General features: G+C 32.6%; 9 protein-coding genes across 13 annotated transcripts; 4 read left to right on the top strand and 5 right to left on the bottom strand.

The window, feature by feature from the left end:
* Positions 1 to 2: 2 nt before the first annotated feature.
* Positions 3 to 884, bottom strand: LOC123014666 (methyltransferase-like protein 23). The gene is made up of 2 exons (XM_044413886.1): positions 655 to 884; positions 3 to 593 (listed from the first exon to the last, which is right to left on the bottom strand). Exons 1-2 carry the CDS (start codon positions 757 to 759, stop codon positions 3 to 5), a joined length of 696 nt encoding a protein of 231 aa, XP_044269821.1. The 5' UTR covers positions 760 to 884.
* Positions 885 to 1,070: 186 nt separating this feature from the next.
* LOC123014302 (probable 28S ribosomal protein S6, mitochondrial) lies at positions 1,071 to 1,756 on the top strand. Its single transcript, XM_044413350.1, has 3 exons — positions 1,071 to 1,213; positions 1,260 to 1,399; positions 1,446 to 1,756. The coding sequence occupies exons 1-3, from the start codon at positions 1,169 to 1,171 to the stop codon at positions 1,702 to 1,704; spliced, it is 444 nt and encodes a 147-aa protein (XP_044269285.1). The 5' UTR covers positions 1,071 to 1,168; the 3' UTR covers positions 1,705 to 1,756.
* Positions 1,754 to 4,063, bottom strand: LOC123014301 (NAD-dependent protein deacetylase sirtuin-7). The gene is made up of 3 exons (XM_044413349.1): positions 3,694 to 4,063; positions 3,330 to 3,643; positions 1,754 to 3,283 (listed from the first exon to the last, which is right to left on the bottom strand). The coding sequence occupies exons 1-3, from the start codon at positions 3,844 to 3,846 to the stop codon at positions 1,864 to 1,866; spliced, it is 1,887 nt and encodes a 628-aa protein (XP_044269284.1). The 5' UTR covers positions 3,847 to 4,063; the 3' UTR covers positions 1,754 to 1,863.
* A 1,287-nt stretch (positions 4,064 to 5,350) lies between these two features.
* On the bottom strand, positions 5,351 to 7,283 carry LOC123014453 (vacuolar protein sorting-associated protein 45). The gene has a single exon (XM_044413590.1). It carries the CDS (start codon positions 7,155 to 7,157, stop codon positions 5,448 to 5,450), a length of 1,710 nt encoding a protein of 569 aa, XP_044269525.1. The 5' UTR covers positions 7,158 to 7,283; the 3' UTR covers positions 5,351 to 5,447.
* A 77-nt stretch (positions 7,284 to 7,360) lies between these two features.
* On the top strand, positions 7,361 to 13,336 carry LOC123014601 (isoleucine--tRNA ligase, mitochondrial). 2 transcript variants are annotated; one of them, XM_044413795.1, is made up of 13 exons: positions 7,361 to 7,567; positions 7,618 to 7,740; positions 7,789 to 7,933; positions 7,989 to 8,187; positions 8,239 to 8,340; positions 8,387 to 8,750; positions 11,230 to 11,466; positions 11,516 to 11,688; positions 11,743 to 11,875; positions 11,922 to 12,217; positions 12,270 to 12,483; positions 12,530 to 12,961; positions 13,011 to 13,336. In XM_044413795.1, exons 1-13 carry the CDS (start codon positions 7,397 to 7,399, stop codon positions 13,239 to 13,241), a joined length of 2,820 nt encoding a protein of 939 aa, XP_044269730.1. In that variant the 5' UTR covers positions 7,361 to 7,396; the 3' UTR covers positions 13,242 to 13,336. The 2 variants fall into 2 exon arrangements, with proteins under 2 accessions (XP_044269730.1, XP_044269729.1); XM_044413794.1 differs by having other exon boundaries at positions 12,530 to 12,964; positions 13,011 to 13,335.
* LOC123014602 (myosin-J heavy chain-like) lies at positions 12,492 to 15,451 on the bottom strand. The gene is made up of 4 exons (XM_044413797.1): positions 15,100 to 15,451; positions 14,422 to 15,047; positions 14,080 to 14,365; positions 12,492 to 14,025 (listed from the first exon to the last, which is right to left on the bottom strand). Exons 1-4 carry the CDS (start codon positions 15,139 to 15,141, stop codon positions 13,321 to 13,323), a joined length of 1,659 nt encoding a protein of 552 aa, XP_044269732.1. The 5' UTR covers positions 15,142 to 15,451; the 3' UTR covers positions 12,492 to 13,320.
* On the top strand, positions 15,260 to 16,380 carry LOC123014604 (MAPK regulated corepressor interacting protein 2). 2 transcript variants are annotated; one of them, XM_044413802.1, is made up of 5 exons: positions 15,260 to 15,574; positions 15,631 to 15,698; positions 15,749 to 15,852; positions 15,898 to 15,957; positions 16,008 to 16,380. In XM_044413802.1, the coding sequence occupies exons 2-5, from the start codon at positions 15,634 to 15,636 to the stop codon at positions 16,133 to 16,135; spliced, it is 357 nt and encodes a 118-aa protein (XP_044269737.1). In that variant the 5' UTR covers positions 15,260 to 15,574; positions 15,631 to 15,633; the 3' UTR covers positions 16,136 to 16,380. The 2 variants fall into 2 exon arrangements, with proteins under 2 accessions (XP_044269737.1, XP_044269736.1); XM_044413801.1 differs by having other exon boundaries at positions 15,620 to 15,698.
* Positions 16,381 to 16,416: 36 nt separating this feature from the next.
* Positions 16,417 to 17,585, top strand: LOC123014603 (kinesin-1 heavy chain-like). 3 transcript variants are annotated; one of them, XM_044413800.1, is made up of 6 exons: positions 16,417 to 16,522; positions 16,575 to 16,761; positions 16,815 to 16,920; positions 16,967 to 17,168; positions 17,214 to 17,366; positions 17,416 to 17,548. In XM_044413800.1, exons 1-6 carry the CDS (start codon positions 16,499 to 16,501, stop codon positions 17,506 to 17,508), a joined length of 765 nt encoding a protein of 254 aa, XP_044269735.1. In that variant the 5' UTR covers positions 16,417 to 16,498; the 3' UTR covers positions 17,509 to 17,548. The 3 variants fall into 3 exon arrangements, with proteins under 3 accessions (XP_044269735.1, XP_044269734.1, XP_044269733.1); XM_044413799.1 differs by adding an exon at positions 17,571 to 17,585 and having other exon boundaries at positions 16,438 to 16,761; positions 17,416 to 17,520; XM_044413798.1 differs by having other exon boundaries at positions 16,438 to 16,761.
* Positions 17,586 to 21,472: 3,887 nt separating this feature from the next.
* On the bottom strand, positions 21,473 to 23,009 carry LOC123015157 (beta-1,3-glucan-binding protein-like). The gene is made up of 4 exons (XM_044414681.1): positions 22,631 to 23,009; positions 22,423 to 22,577; positions 22,204 to 22,367; positions 21,473 to 22,151 (listed from the first exon to the last, which is right to left on the bottom strand). The coding sequence occupies exons 1-4, from the start codon at positions 22,835 to 22,837 to the stop codon at positions 21,541 to 21,543; spliced, it is 1,137 nt and encodes a 378-aa protein (XP_044270616.1). The 5' UTR covers positions 22,838 to 23,009; the 3' UTR covers positions 21,473 to 21,540.
* Between the last annotated feature and the right edge of the window lie 427 nt (positions 23,010 to 23,436).

Genomic DNA, 23,436 nt, shown 5'->3' with positions numbered 1-23,436 from the left:
AATCAAATTTGTCTAGAAATTTCCAACAAGTGTATACTATGGTCCCCAACTAACTTATGTATATCCAATCCAGCACTAACCCCCAAATTGTTGATATTATGTACTTGACAACTTAAATTCCACTTGGCGAGTAGATGCTCAATAGACCAATCAGAACTACGCTCCTGATATGTGCACAAAAACTTGGCCCCTTGATTTAAATCAAGCAGATAAGAAACTGAGACCAAAACGTCCTCAAAAACAGAAGGCTCATAAAAACAATCTGAGCCCAAAATCAAATCAAGTTTGCCAATCAAGTCCAAATTATCCAAAAAAAGCCCCCAAGTCAATCCGATTATGTGAATATGCTCGTTAAGAACCAGATTATTCAAATGACAACTTCTCTTTGTGTGATTCAAAGATTTAGGAAGAGTGGTAGAGTCACTAAGAATTACCTTCGCCCCACACTTTGCGGCTACGATCCCTGGCAAAGCGGTCCCGGAACCGATTTCTAGGATTTTCTTCCCGACAAGTTCTTGGCGATTGTCCCACAAGAACCACGCGAGGACGGGTGCTGAAGGCCAAGTATAGAATGAGTAGCTGGCTTGAAGAAGCTGTAATAAAAAACCTCATTATGTTGTGCAAACGACTCTTAATGTGATGAATGAATGATACCTCAGGAATGATTACTTCGAGTTGTTCTTCCTGAGGCTCTCCTTTGAGGTTATGTTTGGACGAAAACACGAATTTTTTTAACGTCTCAGGAGGTCCATCAGACATTTGGGAAAATAACAAAAAGCTGCTTAGGCATTATTTAAGCACACAACAAGTTAATATAGGACGAGTTTTAACACGCAACCCCAAATTCTCCTTACCTCATGCAACTCTTTTCTAAGATTTGACAGTTTATGTTGGTATTGCTAAAAATCCTAAATAGACCAGTTATGTAATACAAAAAAATTTTCATGCTATGATTATTATTTATTTTTTTTGTGTATAATATAAACAGGTTGATAAAAATCGATTTTTAATAATTTTTCCACTTTGTGTTAATCAAATAAATAATTAAATACAAAAAAGGAACTACCAACTGTAAAATCAAAAGTCACTAAACACAAAAATGACAGATTTTTTAACCTCACAAAAGTCTTAAATTGTTTCTTTAGATTTCTAAAAAAAAAACGTAATTATGATTACATATGAGTTGTGCTTGCTTTACAGAATCATGCCAAAGGTTTGTTTTCTGTGTTTGATGAATTTTGTAATGAATTTTTTTTTAGGCGGAACTGGCTTCTGTGGTCAAGAGGACTGCAAACGCGATTTTTGAGAAGGGTGGCTTTATTAGAAAACTAGAGAATTTAGGAACTCGAGATATGCCCCATAAGACGAGTATGCATGGTCAAGTTCATCACAAGGCTAGGTATTACAATAAAGCATTAAAAGGAAATGTTTAAATGTAATTTTAGTTACTTTTTAATTGAATTTAATGCACCCCCAACATGCATTGATAATTTGTTAGACGAATATGTGCGTGACGTCGATATTATAAGAAAACGTATATATAAGAAACAAGAAATTGCCCCATTTGAATGTACTTTGCATGAAGACATGCTTCCACCTCCATATCGTAAGAGCGTACAGGAATTAATAGCACAAACTAAAAAGACAGATAAGCCTAAGTATGAATATAATACTGGGTTGGATTATTACCCTTTCCAGAAATAAGTTGTAAACAAAATGTAGGATAAGTGTAGGGAAATAAAATTCTTTGTAGTCATGCCCAAGTTTTATTTCATTTATATCATATAAATAAACACTCAGTAAATAAATAAATAAAAAGTAAAAAAATAATACAAAATTCACATTAATACTGACGAATTAAAACTATTTTTTCTTCCAACGTCGATTTTTTCGGCACCCTTTTCCAAACCAACCTGCTTGAATTTTACTTTTTATTTGCTCTTTATTTTCATCGATGTCTTCTTCGTCAGTTGTGTAATCACAACATAAGCAAACATTCGGTTTCTCTTTTTGTTCAATCTTACTAAACCTATACAACGGATTGACAAACATCGCTTCAATTTTTGGATAAAACAAACAATTTACAGAATTGTAATTTCTATCACAAAACTCACATGACGGTTCAATTTTAGGACTGATCTTTTCGATTTTAACTTCCGGCATGGAAAAATCCGGAACTGGGTTAATAATGCTATGAATACCGGGGTATAAGAAACTGGTTTGATGGGGATAATAAATAAAATCGGAATAGGAGCCTAATATCTGACATTGTAATAAATTAGTGGCGAAATGATTGTAACTCAGAAGCGAGTAATTCGATAATAAAAAACTAGTTTCTAATGGACTTGGTGTCTCCCGACGAGGTAATGCTGAAGTTTCGTGAACACGGTCGCTAAGGATGTCGTCGATTGAAAAAGCATGTGCGGTTTCTCTTACAGGAAGACAATTTAGCGCAGATTCAGAATGACTTGGTGATGTATCACTATTGCTACTAGTATCACAGAACTCTGATTTTATTGAATTAGTCGAACTGAGATCATTATCACGATTTGTGGAACAGTCTTGTATACCATTTTGTACTGGGAAATCCTTTTTCTCGTCTTCCAACTTGAGCAGCGGCTGAGTCGTCGTGTGCAACTCAGCATCGCACAGTAACGTTCCATGGGCAAAAATGGGGTCCAGGCTTTTGTCGTATTGGGGCACTTTAATATCAAGCAAATTCATCACCGCCTCCATCACCACATCACATTTACCGTGGATCTTAACATTGGCAACATCGTCTTTTGGGGTCCATTGTAAGTTGACAATGTACAAATTTGGCCGCTTCTTCGCGGGCTTATCCATGCGCCACAACCAGGGATACTTTTTCAAGACTTTGAGACTCGACCCCAAACAGAGGATCGTCGTGGCCTTCTCCGCGTTTTTGCAAGCACCAGCCCAATTCAGGGGCCACTGTAAGCTTCCCCTCTCCCCAAAGTGGACAATTGTATCAACCAAAGCCTCATTGCACACGTAACACCTACGTGATGTCTTGTGCGAGTATCGCGCCGTGTTTTCCGTCACATCAAACAACCGCCAGTATTCTTTATGAGGCTTGCAATTCTTGCACACTTCAACATACATATTTCCATGCAGTTCTGATAAAGCAGTCCTTGGCAAACCTGAACGTAAATGCAAACCGTCACAGTTTTGTGATACTACATATTTGAGTATTTTTTTGCGGTATAACTCTGACAAGGCCATGTGCGTGTACGTTGGTTCAGCCAGTGAGAGGTCATGAGCTCTACAAGGTCATTTTAAAATTGGTTTATTTTGTTTTTAGTACTCACCCTATGTCTTTGCCTTGTTGTAGTCGTGTCCAAATCCCGTTAGGGCCTCTATAATCTGGAATTTTGGCCGCAGTGCTGATTCCAGCTCCTGTGTAAACAACCAGATGTTGTGCCTGTGCTATAGCTTGTGCAAGAATTAAGCATTTTTCTTTCAACACTTCTGGCGATTCCTCAAATTCCTCTAATCTTCGTTTAGCTACGTCACGCTTACGCCACCGCATTTGGACCTCCTCAACTGCTTCAGAGCATTCATTTAATACCTGAGCTTCTTCGAATGTTCTGTCAGTCTCTGATTTCTGGAGGATAACAGAAACCTACAAAAAGTAAAATAAACAACTGCTCGGTCGATTTACAAACAATAAACCTTTTTCAGTGATGCATTTCTCTCATCTTTGGCACAGAACCTCTTTGATTGCACTACTTGTCTTCTCGGTAGCCTACATCGTTTCATTATTCGTCCTTCAACGTCCATTGCAATATTTTCGAGACTTTCCGCAACATTTACTTCACCTTCCATTTCAATATTCTTTATTGTTAATGTTTTTGTTGCAACATTTTACGTAAACAAACTGCCAGTCCTTCACGTCCATTTTCACCTGTTTTACAATTTTTATATTGGCAATGCTGAACACCCCAAACACCACACTGGTTTTTATGTTGCCAGTGTTAAAAATTCCGCGAAATTCAAAAACTAATCCTTTTAATATAGCGCAATCAAATTAGACAAAAAATGTACTTTATCCGCATTTAAAACAGGATTAATCTTGTAATTTGAAAAAACTGAAAGCAAATTGAATTTATTGGGTGCAACACTTCATTAGAGAGTCTATAAAGTCTTCCGAGTCGTCATCATATGCTGCACCTTCGATTCTTCGTCTTCAACTTAAACATTGAAAACCGAATTAGAGTCTTGTTCAGTTCAATATTAATAAATAGATGATTTAATATCGATGATTTGAATAAAGCTTACAGTAAATTGAATGTATTGGATCCAACAGTTTATTAGAGGTGTCACGAGGGTCTATCAAGTCTTCCGAATCAACTTTATATGCTGAACTAGCATTTGCCTGCGACTTTGTTCGCGTGTATTTCTGATATAAAATGGGAGAAAGCCCGTTCACAACACCATTCCATAGGCTTAGGTACTTTATAAAGCTAGATAATTACCTATGTTATGTATAGGATTCAGTTATAGTAGTCTCGTTCTTCGCATGGGCTATGTTTATAGATAAATATTAAATGTTGATTTTCATAAAGTGTCGTCTCAGTGTACTTCTGCACTCTCAAAATTCGGAATTTCATATTTCTAATTTTGTTTTTAAGCGTTTACTCTACTTTATTTCATTAAAATTTGAAAAGTGCACTTCTACACTCTTTAAGGATCATATTTTTTAAATTTAATGTTTTATATCCATTTAAATGTGTACACCGTTTTATTCCCTTAAAAACTAATTTTCGAAAAATCTGATTTTAGTGCCCCTTTACACCTCTAAAGAATTTTATGTTTATATCTTTGTTTAAACATATACACCCCATTTAACTTTCTTCCAAAATGTTTATTTATATCTCCGTTTAAATGTTTACACTCGAGTCAACTTTCAGACAGACCAGTTTAGTTGGGGAACGCTCTACACATATAAATACTTACCATATCCTAATGAAATGTATTTCAAAGGGTTTTTAATGCAATTTTATGTAGACTCGAAACTTTTGAACCCTACGGTTAGTCCTATGACAAAAATGAATAGGACCATTTTTGTAGGAAATTTTGTAAGCTTTAATTTTGATAAGAAGATAAAAACCTAGAGGAGTGATAATTTCAGAGATATAAGCAAAAAACCAAAAAAAAGACACCTTTAACCCCCTCCCCCCCTCGAGCTCGCCCACCACCTTCGGGAACTTTTGATATATGTCTACCCAAGTGTAAAAAAGCGTTTAAAAAAATTCCAACTCTAGGATTTTTTTCCACCGATTTGTCTAATTTGACTGGGCTAATAGGTAAAAGAATAAAAAAAGGAAAAGACAAAAGACTTTATCGTTTAATAGATAATCAATTTTTACATAACATAAATAAATAAAATATACACTTTTCTTAATGTGCAAAGCAATTATTACATATTAGTCAAATCTAACATTACGGATATTTCTGGTATGTTTTCTGGGTAGATTTCTGGTTGCTTGTTCAACTTCAGCTAAAAAGCTGGTTGAATTGTGTATTGTAGTGCCCCCAAGAGCAATGTTAAAGCTCGGGTTGCTCTTATTGAAGGAATGTACAGTCAAAGACTCCTCGTAAGTTGTGCCTCCGACAATAAAAATAATTATGTCTTGAGGTCTCCCACTGAGAAAATGATTTCCAACATAAGGATAAAGGCTATCTTTCAATCTTCCCCTAACAAGTTCTTCTAAAGTTTCATGGATTAAAGGCTTATGTTGTGTGTAGACATTATCAACTCCACTTAATCCCTTAAAGAAACGCTTTGTACTCTGAAGAGCGTTTTCCACATTGAGAAAGTCACTCTGTCTAGCATGCGAACCTGCGTATTCCAATATATTAACAATATTTTTAATAAGACGATCTGGAACTCCTCTCTTCTTTAGTAGTTCAATAAGTCCAACCACATCGTTATTGCTGTGATTTTGATAGCGTAAAGCATAAAGCATTACTAGTTTTGCAATATCTGTATTTCTAACTTTATCATTGTTTATTAGCTTTTTGATACTTTGCAAATGTGATGAATGGTCATTGTGTGATGAAATCTCTTGTTCAATTTCAGACACATCGAGTAGCTGGTATTTATTGACCATGGAACTTAATTCTCCAACGACTGTCACATGTTTCGTAACGTTTCCTGAGAGCTTTTTAAATTGAGGATATGCTTCAACAAAATTTTTCATATCTGCAATACTTTCAATTTTTTGGTGACTTTTAGCTTTGGCTTGGAATTGATCCATTAATTGTTTGATGTTCTGTCCAATTTCGCCGTAATTCAGAAAAATATTCTTAGCGTAAAATGAGTCTTGCTCTGCTGATAAAACCACTTCAGATAATTCTTTACCAACTCCCGGGATTCCTGATAGGTTGACGCGATTATTATTTATTGTTAAAAGTTCATGCACCATTGCTTGATATGTCCACTGGTTTAGCAGAGGCGTCATTGGGTCATCTCTTCGGTCCAAAATAAGCAATAAAGGTTGACTGTTTTGGCCAAAAGCAAACAATGACGATTCTTTACTCATAACTTCATCAATTCGTGTTCCAAGATCTTTGCACAGTTTTGAATTAGCTTGGTATCTAATTGCTGGACTCTTCTTTAACGATAAGAGAACAGCAACAATTCCTTGAACTGTCCTTTGTAAAGCTGTTGGGTTCCAAGATAGACTATTCATGCAAGTTGGCAAACCGATTGAAAACAGATGGGGGTTCACAGCTAGGTAATCCATGTACAACTCCTGCACTTCTTTAACAACTTCTTGTTCATCATGTTCAGCTAAAATCTTGATGTCAGCTTTGGCCACAATGTTGCTAAAGTAGATGTAATAAGCGCCGTATTTGGGATAACGCAATTCGTTACATAGTAGTCCAATATTTTCTTGAGTGGGGCGTAGAAAAACTAAACATTTTAGGTAACGCAGCCCCAAAGAATTGCTCTGGTTTGGTGAATCTAATCTTTCGAGCAGAAAAACCTCCTTTTGTTGAATTTCTGACTGCCCGTAAACCATACTGATTACACTGGTTGTTTCTTTATCCATTAACAAGATTTTCATGCCGGGCTCGCTTTCTTCAGTCATTTTGGTAACATATGCCTTTACAGCTGCTATCAGGTTCATCTTTGGAAATTTTAATAACTAACTCTTTGGCAAAAAATATTAAATTACAGTAGTAAACGCGGTTTGATCATTTTTTTTTCTAAATTAAAATCGATTTACGAGACGTCAAAATTGACAACAATAAATGTCAACGTCAACTTGGGTACAAATTAACTACTATAGTGTTATAAAATCTACACCACAGAATCTACACAGTAGTTCGTTTGTTCAAATGAGGTTATGTGAAAAATCCTTAGAAAATGATTTTACGATTAATTTTACGGCAAAAAAAGCATATAAATGTTTGTTATTACTGCACACAAAGTGAAAAGAAAAAGGTTTATAGTGATACAATATTTTTGCCTAAAACAAAATTTCCATTGAGGTTAGAGAACAAAAAATTACTGGAACGTGATGAAAAAATTACTACCGTATGTAAAATTTTTATTTATACGATCGAATTGTAATCATATGTCTTTAGGTTGCCGAATTTGATCAATTATATAAGTGGCAAAGAAGTTACTTATCAGAACCTGAATTTGTGTTACACGATGGGCCCCCCTACGCCAATGGAAAGCTTCACATGGGGCACGCTCTCAATAAAGTAATAGAGCATGTTTTATGCTTTAGTCTACTTACATGAAATTTACAGATTCTTAAAGATACTATTTTGAGATATCAGATTTTAAAAGGGCACAAGGTTCACTATATACCAGGGTGGGATTGCCATGGGTTACCAATTGAATTAAAAGCACTATCAAAACCTGATGCAACACCATTAGAAATTAGATCTAAAGGTAATTTACTTATAGTTGAGACTCCTCTTGTACTCATAAGTATAATGGTTTTTAGCTAGGAATTTAGCAAAAAATACTATAAGGGATCAAAAAGCCGTTTTTCAAACATGGGGAATAACGGGCGATTGGAATAAACACTACGCTACGTACAATCCTGATTACGTTAAAATACAATTTAAATTATTTAATAAACTCTATCAAAAAAACCTCATTTACAGAGACTTTAAACCTATTTATTGGTCACCTTCTTCAAGGTAGAGAATCGTTATTTTTTTATTTTAACACTTAAATATAAACATTTTCAGAACAGCTTTAGCTGAAGCTGAATTGGAATACAATGACCAACATAAAAGCAAAAGTGTTTTTGTTAGATTTAAAGTGAATCAATTCCCTAACAGAAGCGAGCAGTAAGTTGTGAAATAAAACCACAGCATAGTAAATTTGTTTTCAAAGGGTTTACGCTTTAGTTTGGACAACAACCCCATGGACGTTACCGGCAAACCAAGCAGTGTGTTACAGTCCATCGTTGCAGTATTGTTTAGTAAAAAATTCCAAAGACAATTCTCTGTATATTATAGCCTCTGATTTACAAGCTAGCTTGAGCAAAACTTTGAATTCTAAGTTTGAAAAAGTGGAAAGCTTCTCTAGTGAAACACTGTCACATTTAACGTACATCCACCCAATTTATAAAGACAAAAACGTAAATTTTGTACCATCATCGCATGCTACAGCAAGTAAAGGTACAGGTCTGGTTCATACAGCACCTGCTCACGGCCCTGAAGATTTTCTCATAGCTCTAAATGAAAAAATGGAAATTGTAAGTACGTTCTTTAACCCTTAAACTGCTAAATTAATTTTATAATCCTTTGCTGTGTGCTCACATATTTTGGGCGGTGCGTATATACAGGCTGTATTAGGAAAAACGCCCCAAGCCATAACTCCATTATTTTTAAAGTTATGACAATACGTCTTAGAACAAATTTGAACATTTTTTTGTCATCTATCATGTGGGATAGATGCTAAATTAATGCTGTTTTCTGTTTCACGGGAAATGACATCAACTTTAATTTTTTTAATGGAACACCCTGTATATTTTACCACTCTTGGATTCTTTGTTTAATTGTCTTTTAATAGGTTTTAGTACCATATGCCTAAAGCCAACCGTTCGTGAGATATGCGTCAATTAAAAATTTATTAAAGCAGGCAGTGTAAAACAATAATATCAAGTAATGTTGACAAATATTATTATTACTGTGTATTTTCTCTTATTATTTTTATACTTTTTGATGTTAATCAGGACTGACAATGTGTTATGTTAACAGACATGATTCAAGAATATTTTGAATGCAATAAAAATTGTTGGAGACCACAAAGCCTGGGTTTCCAATAAGAGAGGTTCTAATTCGTCGACTTGAAGAAAATTTGAGCATGTTTAGGATGTTTAGAAAACCTAAATTAGAATACGCTCTATTAGTGTGACGTCAGCAAGGTACGTGACTGTACCTTTGAAGCTAAACCTTGAATCCTGGACGTGTAGGGAGATTGTTTCTAAGGAAATAGTTGCTATGAAAAATGTGTGTCGTTTCGTAATGATTTTAACAATTGTAGTCAACATTTCTGTAATTTAATCTGTTCTAACCTCACTTTCTGTGTGTACAGCGTTGCCAGAATGTTGCAAACGACAGGAGTGGATAGGTCGTACCAAAACAAAATAAAATATATTAACATGCACATAATGTGTATTTGGCTGAGAATATAAATTATTATTTGTTTACAAGTAAATATAAATATCTAGTAAAAAAAATCTAGTATCAATTTGGTACTCTAGTATCACAACTGGCAACACTGTATGTTTAGCTTCAGTACAGTCGCGTCTGTGACGTCACCTCTAATAGCCCGTATAGTTGCTTGTGATAAGCCAACGTTATTTGCAATTTCTTAAGTTCATATTCTTGCATTTTCTTCAACACCTATCTAATCCTGTGTCTCTTTGAAATTGGCGATGTTCTAATTTGGGTTTTTAAAAGCCCCAAACATCGTCAAATTTTAGTCAAGTCGCTTAAATTTTCGATGATTTTTAACATTTCTTATCACCCAATGTAAAGGCGTTGTCGTCTCCAACTATTTTTATTGCATTCAAAATATTCTTGAATCATATCTGTTAACACATTATCAGCCATGCTTAACACCAAAAAGTATAAAAATAGTAAGAGAAAATGTAAAATAATAATATTTGTCAATATTACTTGAATTATTGTTTTCCACTGTCTACTCTAATAAATTTTTAATTGACCCATATCTCACCAACGGTTGATTTTAGGCATATGGTACTAAAACTTGTTAAAAGACAATTAAACAAAGGATCCAAAAGTGGTAAAATATACAGGATGTTCCATTAAAAAAATAAAGTAGTTGTCATTTCCCGTGAAACAGAAAACAGCATTAATTTAGCATCTATCCCAAACGATAGATGACAAAAAATGTTCAACTTTGTTCTAAGAAGTATTGTCATAACTTTAAAAATAATGGAGTTATGGCTTGGGGCGTTTTTCATAATACATCCTGTATATACGTTTAGAGCGGTTAAATCTTATTGCGTATAAATACGTTTTGAGCAGTTTACTGCTAAATTCACAAATTCTTAGAAAATTTTCAGGTCTGTATTTGTAAAATTTAGAGTAAAGCAAAATTTGTTTTATTTAGTGCAATATTTTAAGAGTACAGAAACCTTATTACTCCCCCATAAGTTTTTTAAATACTCCTAATTGTTTTCACAAAAGGTAATAATCAAAATTATCAATTTCTTGAACAGAATAATACTTTCTCACCGTTTTTAGCAAAAATTTACTTTAGCTCTTGATCAGTAAAAAATTTGTTTTGTACTGTTGATGCAATAAAAATACATTTGTTCTGTAACAATAAAAAGCAAGTTTAAAAAATTGTATAAGCACTACAATAATTCCGTTTGTAAGAAATCATCACTCATTTTTCCGTGCTAATATCGCAGAACACAACTTTTGAACATTTTTTTATGAAAAAAATGAATCCGTCCCATAAGTTTCTAATAATGCCATAAACAGTTACCGCGTATAAATACGTTAAGAGCAGTTAACAACACCAAAGGAAAAAAATTGAATTAGCAATGCATTTATGGCCTTTTTATAATAAGAAACTAATATAATTTCAAAATAAGTCTAATAATAAGTATACGGTTCGAGCAGCGAACCACTCGGCGTAGATATACGTTTAGAGCAGTTTAGGGGTTAAATATTCCTCATTTCAATTTCTTGTTCTAGGAAAATTTAGTAAATGAATTAGGGTGTTACAACACCAGTGCTGGCAAAGAACTTGAGGGAAAGTTTGTACTAGAAGATGGAACAGAAACAGTTTTGGAAATGATTAAAGAGGATATTGTCTTTTTGCACGATTATGTGCATAGTTATCCTTATGATTGGCGAACGAAAAAACCTGTCATTATCAGAGCTAGTCAACAATGGTTTCTTGATACTGATTCTATAAAAAATAGGGCCATTGTGGGTATTTATTACTTTATGTATTTTCTTCTAAATTTATTCGTTTTAGGACCTGTTAGAAAATGTTGAAATTATTCCTAAGGTCAATAGTCAAATGTATAAGCGAAACTTAATAAATCAGATACAAAAACGACCTTATTGGTGCATCAGTAGGCAAAGAAAATGGGGAGTTCCAATTCCTGTCTTTTTCAATAAATCAAATAATGACGTTTTGATTAGCGAGTATGGTTGATTTAAAAAAAAAAAAGCAAATAAAATTTACTTTGAGAATTTTAGGGATTTAATAAGACATCTTTGCATGCTGGTGGATAATCATGGAACCGACTTTTGGTGGCAAATACCCACAAAAGATTTAATTCCGGAGGAATTAAGAGCTGGAATTAAAATTGACCAAATTGAAAAAGGACAAGTATAATACAATTTCATGAAAGTATAATGTTAATTGTGGATTTTAGGATATTCTGGATATTTGGTTTGATAGTGGAATATCATGGGCTAATGCTCTTGAAGGCGACAAAGTTGCTGACATGTACTTAGAAGGGGTGGATCAATTTACTGGGTGGTTTCAATCTTCACTACTCACATCAGTAGCTTTAAGAGATAAGGCCCCTTATAAAACAATTTATGTTCACGGGTTTGTTGTTGATGAAAAAGGGGCGAAGATGTCCAAATCTGTTGGTAATATTGTTGACCCTTTGGACATCGTTCGAGGAACAAAAAACAAAAAGGCATATGGAGTTGATACTTTAAGGTCTTTACTACATTTATTTGGAAAAAAGTGAATTAAAATCGTTATTTTATAGATGGTGGGTGGCTTGTCATGCCAACCAAGATGCACTTGCTCATATAAGCAATAATGTCTTACAAGCAAGTGCTGACGAATTACATAAAATTAGAAGCGTCATAAGATTTGCATTGGGGTGTTTGTATGATTACCAACCTTCAAATGTTGATTACAAAAACTTGTCGTTGTTGGATAAATATATGTTGCATTTGTTATATTTATTTCATGAGCAAGTATGTGCAAATACAGAGTAGAGTAAACATTACTATTTTTTTGTAGACAGTGGAAGCAATTAAGGATTATAGATTTCAACAAATTTGCAAGTCTGTTATAAATCTATTAACCAATCCAGTATCAGCTCTTTATTACAATGGAATTAAGGATCGCCTATATTGCGACCCCATTGATAGTATTTCACGAAAATCTTCTCAATTTGTTTTGTTACAAATTTTTGAAATTGTGACACAAGCGATCGGCCCAATCGTGCCGCATCTTGTTGAAGAAATGTTCTTACACTTACCTCAGAAAAATGGGAAAACATTTTTCACTTCTACTCACAGTAAAGCAGAGACTTACTGGAAAAATGACACTGTAGACAAAGTGATGGAAGTGGTTCTAAACATAAAAAAAGATATTAATAAAGAAATTGGTGCGGGTACACAAAACACAGTTGTTAAAATCGGTCTTTCCAAAAAAATTGAAAAACTTATCGTAGTAAGAATATCATGTCAAATTTTCTCAAATAATTTATTTTTTCCAGGAAACTACAACAATTGGTAATATTCAAAATGAATTAGAAAACATTCTTCAAGTATCTGAAGTCGAACTGAATAAAGCTGACATAAGAAGTGATTATAAACTCGAATTGTCTAAAAGTCAACGATTTCCATGTGCACGATGTAGGCGAGTGCAATCTGAGTGCGAAAATGAATTATGTGAACGTTGTAATCACGTGATAAAAAATATCACAAAAACTGCAGTTATTAACTAAATTCTAAAACTAAAATTAACATTTTGTTTTTTATAAGTATTGAACAAAGAAATAATGTTTTTAATAAACTTTTTCTTTTTTACCACTTTTGCTTTTTTTCTTGGCCTATTTTTTTCTTGGCCATGAATTCTGCATAATTCAACTTTTCGCCCTCAATGCTGCTGTTACTTTCAAGATCAAAAGATTTTTGACGTTTACGTTTTGGTGGATTCCTTGCTCGTTTGGGTGTTAAACGTTTAGGAGCAGGTGTAGGAGTTATTTTGATACCTTTTTGTTTTGAAGCTTCAAGCCGCTGAATTTCTTTCTCAATATTGTCACATTGTAAGATCAGGTTTTTCATCTCTTGGTTTATTTGTTCATTTTTAACATTTAATTGAATCATTTTAATTTCAAACTCTTTTAAAGCAGTTTCATGGCTGTCGGCAGCTTCTTGGAAATTTTTGTTACGAAATTCTATTTCTTCGATTTCCTTAATCTCTAGTTGAACGGTTTCCGCAGATTTTAACTCCACCTGCTGAATTTTTCTGTTGATTTCCGATAATTCCAAACTGGGAATCGTCCTTATTGTATTAAGCTCATTCTTTTTTTCATGAATTTCCTCTTCGCACTTTGATAACAATTCTAGTAACTCCTTTGACTTCTTTGTTAAACTATCATACTCTTGTGAAACGGACACATCATTTACTTTTTTAACAATTTTTTTCTCGTTCTCGTGAGCATAACTTGAAAGTGAACGCAACTCGTCCTCAAGTGAAGAAATTTTTAATGTGATTTGTTCCAGTTCCTACAAAAATAAAATGGTCGTTAAAATATTCTAAATCAAACACACCATGCGTACGTCATTTGATTGTTTTGCTTTCTCTTCACAAGACGAAAGTTCAATTTCTTTGTCACTTATGGTTTTATTTTTTGATTCAATTTCCAAATGTAAAAGTTTAATTCGTTTATTATTTTCTGCTTCAGTTGCACTTAAACGTACTTCTATGTTTGCACATTTTTTGTCCAACAGTTCTAAAGTCTTGCGTATTTCGAATTGTTTTTGTATAAATTTTTCTTTGCTTTTAAATATTTCTTTACACTTGTGCGACAAAAGTAGTACTTCTTCTGTCTCCAATTCAAACGTTCTGTATAAACAAACAATAAAAGTATACCTAAAAATTTCGGAAATTAAATCTTTTACTTATCCTTTTTTATTTCGTTTTTTATTTCTTCAAATAGATTCAAGTTTTTCTTTCTATATTCTTGAGTCAGCTTTTCTAACTGTTGATTTTCCGTGTCTATTTTATCTTGCAGTACCTCTGTTTCCAATTTAATTGTTTCAAGCATCTTTTGCTTAATTTCAAATTCATCCATAACATTTTTCCACAACTCTTCATAATGGTTTTGTTCCGTTTTTATGTTGTTGATTGCGCTTTCTATCTCAAAAGTTTTTTTTGCCACTTTCTCGCCATCATCTTTCTCCAAAATAACCAAGAGTTTTGTTTCATTGATAAATTTGTTTTCTAATCTTTTCATACGTTCTGTATTGTCATTAAAAGACTCATTTAATGCATTTTCTTCTTGCAAAATCGTATTCAATTTCTCCTGGATTTGCTGCGTATAATCGTAGACTTTCCCAAAAAGCTTCTTAACTAATTTACAATTTTCATTAAAAGCATTTTTGGTCAAGTTGTTAATTTCTAATATTTCCAAGTTTTGTGTGTTTAATGTCTGCGTTTCTTCCAAGTTTTCTTTCAGCTGATTTATGTATTCTTGGCATTGTTTCAAATCGAATTTTTTTGAGCTCAAGTTTTCCCGCGAAACATTCTGTAATAAAAAAACAATCATACGAAATAAACACAAATTAGAAACGTTTTACCGTATTTTCAATTACTTCCAAAGTCGTTTTTAAAATATCCATTTTATTTTAAGAATTTTTTCTGAAAAATCATCGCCAACTTGGTATTTTTAAGCATCACTGTCGCCAACCTTTTAAATATTTGAAAATGCGCGCGCAGCATGCACATGATTAAATGCAATGTTGCCACCGTTGCCACTGTTTTTTAATTTAATTTAATTTTATTTATTTTTTTAACAAATGCAGACAGTTTTTGCAAACTCATGTTGTTAGATGAATATCAAAGGGTCCAAGAAATTTTAAGTAATAGATTACGTAATCGCGACTTCGCACCATCACCAACCAATAACTTTCCCAAAGTCGACCCTTCACTATTCTTTACTTATTAAAATTTCTAATTAGTGCATTATTCAAAATTTACATGTTTGCAACGTCAACAACAAAATGTATAATGTAAAAGGACCCAGTAAAATCGTAGCTAAAACTACAAGACGAGGTAACAATTTCAAAATTTGTGTTAATTTTCTAACCTCAATCTTAGGCATTTCGCAGAATATGGACAATATTCGGGAATATACACGGAATAAATCTGTAGAAAGTGAAGACAAGGAACTACCGGCGTATGTCATTGTCATTAAGGCAAAAATCGAAGTTTATGTGTAAATTTTAGGGTACCTAGACCAGTTTTTCACAACAAAAAGTCAGTCTCATATCAGCACAGACAGGAAGTTATATCACCACAACATGAAGAAATTATAAAATTCGTCAATGATTGTAAGTATTTTATTTTAAAAAAATGGATTATATTTATTTTTGTAGCTTGGAATAAGGTTTGTGCAGAAATAAGTCAAGATTCTGATGGTTGTGCTAGCCCCAAAAGTAAGATGTTTATAATTTTGAAGAAAAAGTAGATAATCTTTTTCGATTAGGTGATCAATCGATTTATTATGAAGATGAGCCTCTCATTTTGGAAGGTTTTAAACCATTTGATCTGGAGTCTTGGTGGGGCAAACGCCTTTATGCATGCATAACTGGTTCAGCAAACGGGAAAAATTAACTTTTTTCTGAAGCAGTGTCGGTAGCTAGTCACATTTTTTGTTAAATCTTATGTACAAAGATTTCGGCTCTTTAATTTTTAGGTGTAGTGTAGTCTCAACTTTTTTTAATTTTTTTATCAGGTTATACGATTTTATTAGATTTTATGCCTTGTTAATTGCAAAAAGCCTCTTTGTTACTATTTCAGGGGTTTTTTTCATTTTAAATTTGTAATAATTACGAAAAAAATAAAATGTGATATTTGTATTTATTAATTTTTTGTTACCATATTTACCACATTCAGATTTCTGCTTAAAATATTAAGTGAACTGTCAATTTTTATTCTTCAGTTGATCCATAAATCAGTTTTTTTGATTTGTTTCACATGATGTCAGGTGTAATTGAAGATGTTAGATTTTGCGGTATTTGTACTCAAAAGGAAATACGTGGGTTGGTTGCAGGATCGTAAAAAATTTAAAGAACACGTTAAAGAAATGGAACATACTGTTCAAACGCTTGAAAATAATTTAAAAGAATCAAATCAAAATGAAAGAGAGCTGGTGATTTCAATGCAAAATGATCAGATTAAGTATCAAGGAATTAGTAACCAGCTTAAAGAAGCGCTCAAAGAAAATCAACAGCTTTTGAGTGGGAGGCTATAAAAATCTCATCTTATTAATATATATTTTTTTTAATTTCAGACATATTGCAGCAAAAAACTAATGATCAGGACAATTCCCGTACTAACTCTCAAGTTGATTTGAGTTCATCTTGTTCCACAATGAGTATAGTTCATTTACAATATAAGTAAGTTAACTGAAAGAAGAAAATTAATCTATGTGTAATGTAATAGATACGAAGAACTTTTAACTAACCACCACGGATTATTAAAACTTCTTGACATAAAAAGCGAAGAAATTAAGAAAGTGCATGAAGAAAATGTTCGTCTGAAAACGGAAATTGAACAACTCCGGCAAAACCTCTTAGAAACCGAAGAAAACTTGGATAATCTTGAGTCAAAATTTTATAGAATGAAGGAAAAAAAGAACGAAAAGGTGTCCGGTTCGGAATTTTTCCAATTTTGATAACAATTGTTGTAGATAAATAAACTGAGAGCGCACAAAGAAACTTTACAAATGGTTCACAATCAATTGGTTAATGTATTAGATAGCCAATGTATGGAAAAAGATAGTCTTATGTCGGACGAAATTAAGAATTGCCGAGACTCCGAAAAGGCTTTATTGTTACAGGAAGTAATGTATTTTAATTTGAAAAAAGGGATATTATGGAATATCTTTGTAGATGCGCAGAAACAACATGTTGGCTTATGAAAATTTCCAACTTAATCAAAAAGTGGAGCTTCTACAATCAATTTTGCGTGCTCAAAAAAAGTGAATGTTTTATTTTGTATGAAATAAATAGCTATGTATTTTCATTTTTGAATTTAAATTTTTTAGTAACATTCTTAATTCTACTGTGTTGGTCTTACATACAGGATGCGCCAGAACTCGCGCCCTAGAGAAAATTTTCAAGTAAGATAAGATACTAGGAACATGGAAAAAATGTTTAAAAACTTCTATCTATTTTGACATTTATTTTTTGACATTTGACATTTTATGTCTATTTAATGATACTGATGTTCTTGTATATGTTTTTTTACAATTATTTAGTAAAGGTACAAAAATTTTGCCTATAAAAGCCACAAATAACATTGAACAGAGTTTCAATTTAGGATACAACTTCTTTGTTTCCTCTTCTAATTGCCTGTAGCAAAAAAACTTAGAAAATTATTTTTGCAACAGAAATAGAGTCAAAGTGCAAAATTTAAACTCTCATAACTTCGAAATTTTTATAGATAATTTTTTTTAACATTTTTTTCCATGTTCCTGGTATCTTACCTTATATGGCGTTTTTCTCTGGGGCGCGAGTTCTGTACAGGCGCACCCTGTATAACACGATTTTTTGCACATTTCGAATCAGATGGAAAACCAACGGGAAAACAAATAAAAAAATATCTTAATATTTTATTGAAAATAGTATTTATAATTTATTTAAAAAAAATATTTATACAAACGAAATTACTCAGTATGTATTACATTGTAATTCCAATTCGTGTACAAAATGCCGTAAATACTTAAATTTACAAAACAGACACAACTCTTCAGTAGTGGTAATTTTGTAAATGTAGACCTCATTTTTGAGATACCTAACTCCAAAAAACAAAATTCTATAGGATTTAGATCGAAGGATCTGGCCAGACACTGAACTGAAATATTAGATATTTGAAAACTTGTTGTCAACTTGACTTTTTTATTTATTAAAATGGTTATTTTTGTTAGTAAACCTAGATAAAGTGATAATTTCCCTTAATTTCAATCTTAATTTTTTTGTTTTTTTTTTTAATTTAATTAAGTAATTTCATACATAAAGAAACTAATATCAAAAAAAATTTTGTAAGTAACACAATTTCAAAAACAACGTTTGACACGTCTGCTTGAATTATTTTTTTACTTTAAGGGCAGGGGTGAATCTTTTGATCTACCAGACGGCGCCCCTGTCAACGATGCGAGAAAATGTTTACCTTCCAAGTTTATGTATACTTTCAAATTTTTGTCACAACACAATTCTGCTCTTGGACTGTAATTCAAACGGTTGACGCATTTTATAAAAAAACTTACATTTTCGTTAAAAAAAACCCAACTTATTTCAAAAACTAATGAAAATCGATCAATAAAAGTTTAGCTTTAAAAAACATAATAAAAAACTACATTCAAAAATACCAATATACAGGGACATTTTTTTATTAGTATTTTGCCAAAGAATGTAATATTAAAATTGACAAAATGCCAAGAGAAATGTATTCTATAAAACACGTCGTCAATCAAATCGTATTTTATAACTATAGTATAAACATTTATTTTGACATTTTGTTAATTTTGACAATTTCCTTTAAAACAATTTTTAGATTTAGTTAAATTTTTGATCCAATATTAATGTTGGAAAAATTTTTGAAAAAAAAAACCATCAACATCTCATTTAAGGATGTTTTAAGACGTTTCGTAGAATAATTCAATTTTCTTATTAGATCAATATTTTAATTTGTATTAAATCATTTTTTGACATCTAGAGCTAACGTATGAAATGCCATGCGACATACGCTATATTAAAAAAAACCGGGAAATTAAATTTTTCCTAATGTAAATTCGGTTATTTATTTTCAGTTGTGGTAAGTGGTTATAGATCTCTTTACCCAACTGTGAAAAAAAAAATGCAGTGGAAAGAGAGAAATTATGAGATAAGTTAATAGTATATTATAATACTAGTTTATAAGCAAGCCTTTAAAACACGCACGACGTGTTTTAACGTCGTAAGTGTTTTAAAGGCACTTATAAACGAGTGTTATACGCTATTTTTTATTATACCTGCCCATTTACGATCTTTTATGTGCATTGAAAAAATGTGAATTTACTCAATAAAATTATCAATAGTCCGGTCAAAATAAACATTTTAAATAACTAAAATTCCGACAGAGCTAAATTTTGGTGGAGATATTGAGTACACCATTAGGAATAAAGTGTCAAAAGTCCCCATCGATCCCATGTGTGCTAAAAAAGTTATTCGGGGTCAAAGGTCGAAATTTGACGTTTTTTAGATTTTTTTCGAAAACGGTAAGTTTTATCAAAAAAGTAGCCCAGACAAAAAATGTAGATCTTGAAATTATCTACAAAATGGTCCTTATACTTTTTTTCTAACAATCACCATTCCTGAGATATCGCGATTCTAAAAGTTGAAGGAGTCACGTTCTACATGGTATGCACATACAGAGTGCGTCAGAACTCCCGCTTCAAAGACAAATGCCATGTAGGGTAAGGTACCACAAACATGGAAAAAATTAAAAAAAAATTCTATCTATAAAAGGGTAATGTTCCAGGAACATATAAAAAATTAAAAAAAATTCTATCTATAAAAACTTCAAAGTTATGAGTGTTTAAATTTTGCACTTTAGACTCTATTTATTCCTGTCGGAAAAATAATTTTCCAAGTTTTTTTGCTACAGGTAATAGGAAGCGGAAACAAGGAAGCTGTATTCCTAAACTGTAAATCTCTTTAATGTTATTTGTGGCTTTTATTGGCAAAAGTTTTGTACCTTTACTAAATAATTGTAAAAAAAACATAACCAAAATCATCAGTATTATTAAATAGACATAAAATAATGTCAAATGTCAAAAAACAAATGTCAAAATTTTTTGACAGATAGAATTTTTTAAACAATTTTTTTATGTTCCTGGTATCTTATCTTACTTGAAATTTTTCTTCTACTTCATTAAACTTATAAATATCTCGATTCCATTAGAATTAAAAAGAATTTATTTGGTAATACATACAGGATGTTTAAAAAATCGCGCACTTCCTTGAAAGGGAGTAATTGGGTAGTCCTCAGAGTATTGAAAAAATGTTTAAAAAATTCTAACTGTCAAAAATTTTTGACATTTGACATTTTTTATGTCTATTTAATAATACTGATGACCTTGTTTATGTTTTATCATAATTATTTAGTAAAAGTACAAAAATTTTGTCAATAAAAGCTACAAATAACATTAAACAGAGTTACAGTTTAAGATACAGCTTCCTTGTTTCCGCTTCTTATAGCCTGTAGCAAAAAAACTTGGAAAATTATTTTTCCAACAGGAATAAATAGAATCTAAAGTGCAAAATTTAAACACTCATAACTTTGAAGTTTTTATAGATAGATTTTTTTTTTAATTTTTATATGTTTCTGGAACCTTACCCTACATGATGGCATTTGTCTTTGGGGAGCGAGTTGTGGCGCACTCTGTATGTGCATATGATGTAGAACGTGACTCCTTCAACTTTTAGAATCGCGATATCTGAGGAATGGTGATTCTTAGAAAAAAAAGTAGAAGGACCATTTTGGTAGATAATTTTAAGATCTATAATTTTTGTCGGGGCTACTTTTTTGATAAAACTTGCAGTTTTCGAAAAAAAAAATAAAAAACGTCAAATTTTGACCTTTGACCCCGAATAACTTTTTTAGCACACATGGGATCGATGGGGACTTTTGACACTTTATTTCTAATGGTGTACCCAAGGTCTCCACCAAAATTTAGCTGTGTCGTAATTTTCGTTATTTGACCACTATTTTTATGACTAATTTGACCGGACTATAATGTGATTTTTGTTAATATTAAAAAAAAAGGAGATATGGGTCATTTTATGACTAAAATTAACTTTAATTAATTAAATTAAAATAAACCCCTACGTAAACCACTGACATAATTATTATGCTCTTGGTTCAAATAAATAGGTAACTAATAAATGTACAGATCACATGCATAAGCTAACTTGAATAAAAAATTAATATATTTTACGAAGTTTATTTTAATTACAAAATCAAATTTACAATAATTACAGAGCCCAAATTTTTACATAATCAATTTTGAAAGCGGCATTATCGGTCTCCAACTGCCATGTAGGCAACCACTGGTCTTTTCCCTTCCAGAAATCCGTAGAAGCTGTTGGTGACGTATTAACCCACGGTTTGCCTCCAGGATTAGTTGCATCATCTGGGAAATAAGCCGTTCCTCCACACGCCAAATTCAAAATAATGTAAAACTCTTGATCGAACGGTGCCAATTTGGACTTGCTATGTTTCCAAGGATTGTCCAAACCGGTCGAATCAAAATTACCCCATTCCCAAAATCCTCCTTCTGGTGGCTCGAATCTGGCTAACGGCTCATTATCAATAGCAAAAGAGATACTTTTTTCGTCCCATGTCATCTGATAGTTATGCCAGTCGCTGTCAAAACCATTAGGGTTTAGTTTTTCGGTGTGTGTGATCATGTACATGTTGTAATTCGAACCAGGGCCCCAATGAAGTGTCGAGCCGACCATCTGTGTTCCGATGTTGACTCCGGAACCGTTAACTAAGTTGCGATTTCCTCGGCTTTCCATCAAATCAATTTCACCGGAAATGGGCCAACCGGAGTAAAGATTCCACCTAGGTAAGAACCAAATTGCTGGAACGTTAACTATTTTTTTTGGGTCTTATTCCAGATTTCAGAGTATTACCAGGCCACAACCAATCACCAGCTGGCGCTTTCGCTCTTATTTCAGCTTTGCCATATTTGAAAGAAAACGAATAGACAGTGCGTATGCGAGCACTTTTGATAGGGTTGAGGTAATTGGTTGGGGTACCATCTCTGATGCATCCATAAAACTGGGGGTTAGTACACCTGGAATTTAACTCTTACATAAATCAATTTTCTACGTTTTACCCATTTTAATTACTCATCAGCCGGAGAACCTCCATTGATATCTAGATGCCCAGACGACAAAAACTCTTCTCCTGTTTCATCAGCAAGCAATGTTGGTTTGATGTACAAAATGCCATCTTCACTGTAACTATTATACCGGCTGTTGGTGTACCATTCAAATTCCCAATTCTAACATAAAATAAATTAGTAAACATTCTAAGAAAAAGCAAACTAATACGTACACCACCACCTCCTAGAGTATTTTCATGGCTCCACTTTTTCAAATCAAATTCATCAAATTCATCTTCGAAAATAAGATCACCGGAACAGTAAGGACCTGCTGGAGCGTGAGTACCACTCGCGGTTGTGGGACTAGGAGTGTCACATTGGGCTAGGGTGGAGTGGAGAAACCCCAGAAGAACAATTGTGATGATTAGTGATTTAAACATTTTGTTTGTTATTGAATCATTGAGAGAGCTTTTATACGAGTTTTTAGTACTTATCAGTTTTAATTTTAAACTGAACCACTTATCACCACTTAAAACCACGCTCCATGACAGTGAATAAAATAATTTTGCGAGGTTACATCCGGTATAATTATATTCTGCGGGTGTTTTATAATATTTTCCATGATTCACACATTACAATAAGGTGGGTGGTGCATGGATTTAACTATGACCATGAACTTATAGTTTTTATTGGAAGATTTTATAAACAATTTAAATAGAAAAATACTCGATTTGCAAATTGTAACTACATAACTGAAAGTACACTAAAAAATGGTGAATTATATACTGTTTATTTCTTCGTGTTAAAACCTTGAAAATATACAGTATACTAGATTTAAATCATTTATTAGTAAACAAAAACATATACAGAGTGTTTCAGAGAAACATGCCAAACAAAAACATGGACAAAATGTTACAAAAATTTCGAAATTATGGGTGTTTAAATCTTGCACTTTGACTCTATTTATTTCTGTTAGAAAAATAATTTTCCATTTTTTTACTGCAGGCTGTGAGAAAAGGAAACAAAGAAGCTGGGTCTT

This window comes from Tribolium madens, unplaced genomic scaffold, assembly GCF_015345945.1.
Source record: "Tribolium madens isolate multiple individuals breed KSU strain unplaced genomic scaffold, Tmad_KSU_1.1 Scaffold_97;HRSCAF=244;Tcas5.2_LG3a, whole genome shotgun sequence".
In the NCBI taxonomy this organism is placed as follows: domain Eukaryota; kingdom Metazoa; phylum Arthropoda; class Insecta; order Coleoptera; family Tenebrionidae; genus Tribolium; species Tribolium madens.
Note: the sequence above shows the minus strand (reverse complement) of the source record. Positions and strands in the feature narration are given on the sequence as shown.

What these genes read in the sequence shown, in the direction of transcription:
- LOC123014666 (XM_044413886.1), bottom strand. Translation starts at nt 759, where the DNA reads ATGTCTGATGGACCTCCTGAGACGTTAAAAAAATTCGTGTTTTCGTCC. An exon ending in TCGAAGTAATCATTCCTGAG is followed by an intron (nt 594 to 654) that starts GTATCATTCATT and finishes TTTTTATTACAG; the next exon opens with CTTCTTCAAGCCAGCTACTC.
- LOC123014302 (XM_044413350.1), top strand. Translation starts at nt 1,169, where the DNA reads ATGATTACATATGAGTTGTGCTTGCTTTACAGAATCATGCCAAAG. An exon ending in TTTACAGAATCATGCCAAAG is followed by an intron (nt 1,214 to 1,259) that starts GTTTGTTTTCTG and finishes ATTTTTTTTTAG; the next exon opens with GCGGAACTGGCTTCTGTGGT. An exon ending in CAAGTTCATCACAAGGCTAG is followed by an intron (nt 1,400 to 1,445) that starts GTATTACAATAA and finishes ATGTAATTTTAG; the next exon opens with TTACTTTTTAATTGAATTTA.
- LOC123014301 (XM_044413349.1), bottom strand. Translation starts at nt 3,846, where the DNA reads ATGGAAGGTGAAGTAAATGTTGCGGAAAGTCTCGAAAATATTGCAATG. An exon ending in GAAATGCATCACTGAAAAAG is followed by an intron (nt 3,644 to 3,693) that starts GTTTATTGTTTG and finishes TACTTTTTGTAG; the next exon opens with GTTTCTGTTATCCTCCAGAA. An exon ending in CAACAAGGCAAAGACATAGG is followed by an intron (nt 3,284 to 3,329) that starts GTGAGTACTAAA and finishes ATGACCTTGTAG; the next exon opens with AGCTCATGACCTCTCACTGG.
- LOC123014453 (XM_044413590.1), bottom strand. Translation starts at nt 7,157, where the DNA reads ATGAACCTGATAGCAGCTGTAAAGGCATATGTTACCAAAATGACTGAA.
- LOC123014601 (XM_044413794.1), top strand. Translation starts at nt 7,397, where the DNA reads ATGATTTTACGATTAATTTTACGGCAAAAAAAGCATATAAATGTTTGT. An exon ending in GTGATGAAAAAATTACTACC is followed by an intron (nt 7,568 to 7,617) that starts GTATGTAAAATT and finishes ATATGTCTTTAG; the next exon opens with GTTGCCGAATTTGATCAATT. An exon ending in TATATTTATTTCATGAGCAA is followed by an intron (nt 12,484 to 12,529) that starts GTATGTGCAAAT and finishes ATTTTTTTGTAG; the next exon opens with ACAGTGGAAGCAATTAAGGA.
- LOC123014602 (XM_044413797.1), bottom strand. Translation starts at nt 15,141, where the DNA reads ATGGATATTTTAAAAACGACTTTGGAAGTAATTGAAAATACG. An exon ending in TGGAAGTAATTGAAAATACG is followed by an intron (nt 15,048 to 15,099) that starts GTAAAACGTTTC and finishes TTTTTATTACAG; the next exon opens with AATGTTTCGCGGGAAAACTT. An exon ending in AAGCAAAACAATCAAATGAC is followed by an intron (nt 14,026 to 14,079) that starts GTACGCATGGTG and finishes TTATTTTTGTAG; the next exon opens with GAACTGGAACAAATCACATT.
- LOC123014604 (XM_044413801.1), top strand. Translation starts at nt 15,523, where the DNA reads ATGTATAATGTAAAAGGACCCAGTAAAATCGTAGCTAAAACTACAAGA. An exon ending in GAAGACAAGGAACTACCGGC is followed by an intron (nt 15,699 to 15,748) that starts GTATGTCATTGT and finishes TGTAAATTTTAG; the next exon opens with GGTACCTAGACCAGTTTTTC. An exon ending in TGGTTGTGCTAGCCCCAAAA is followed by an intron (nt 15,958 to 16,007) that starts GTAAGATGTTTA and finishes TTTTTCGATTAG; the next exon opens with GTGATCAATCGATTTATTAT.
- LOC123014603 (XM_044413799.1), top strand. Translation starts at nt 16,521, where the DNA reads ATGTTAGATTTTGCGGTATTTGTACTCAAAAGGAAATACGTGGGTTGG. An exon ending in AGAAAATCAACAGCTTTTGA is followed by an intron (nt 16,762 to 16,814) that starts GTGGGAGGCTAT and finishes TTTTAATTTCAG; the next exon opens with ACATATTGCAGCAAAAAACT. An exon ending in AGGCTTTATTGTTACAGGAA is followed by an intron (nt 17,367 to 17,415) that starts GTAATGTATTTT and finishes ATATCTTTGTAG; the next exon opens with ATGCGCAGAAACAACATGTT.
- LOC123015157 (XM_044414681.1), bottom strand. Translation starts at nt 22,837, where the DNA reads ATGTTTAAATCACTAATCATCACAATTGTTCTTCTGGGGTTTCTCCAC. An exon ending in ATACTCTAGGAGGTGGTGGT is followed by an intron (nt 22,578 to 22,630) that starts GTACGTATTAGT and finishes ATTTTATGTTAG; the next exon opens with AATTGGGAATTTGAATGGTA. An exon ending in GGAGGTTCTCCGGCTGATGA is followed by an intron (nt 22,368 to 22,422) that starts GTAATTAAAATG and finishes GTTAAATTCCAG; the next exon opens with GTGTACTAACCCCCAGTTTT.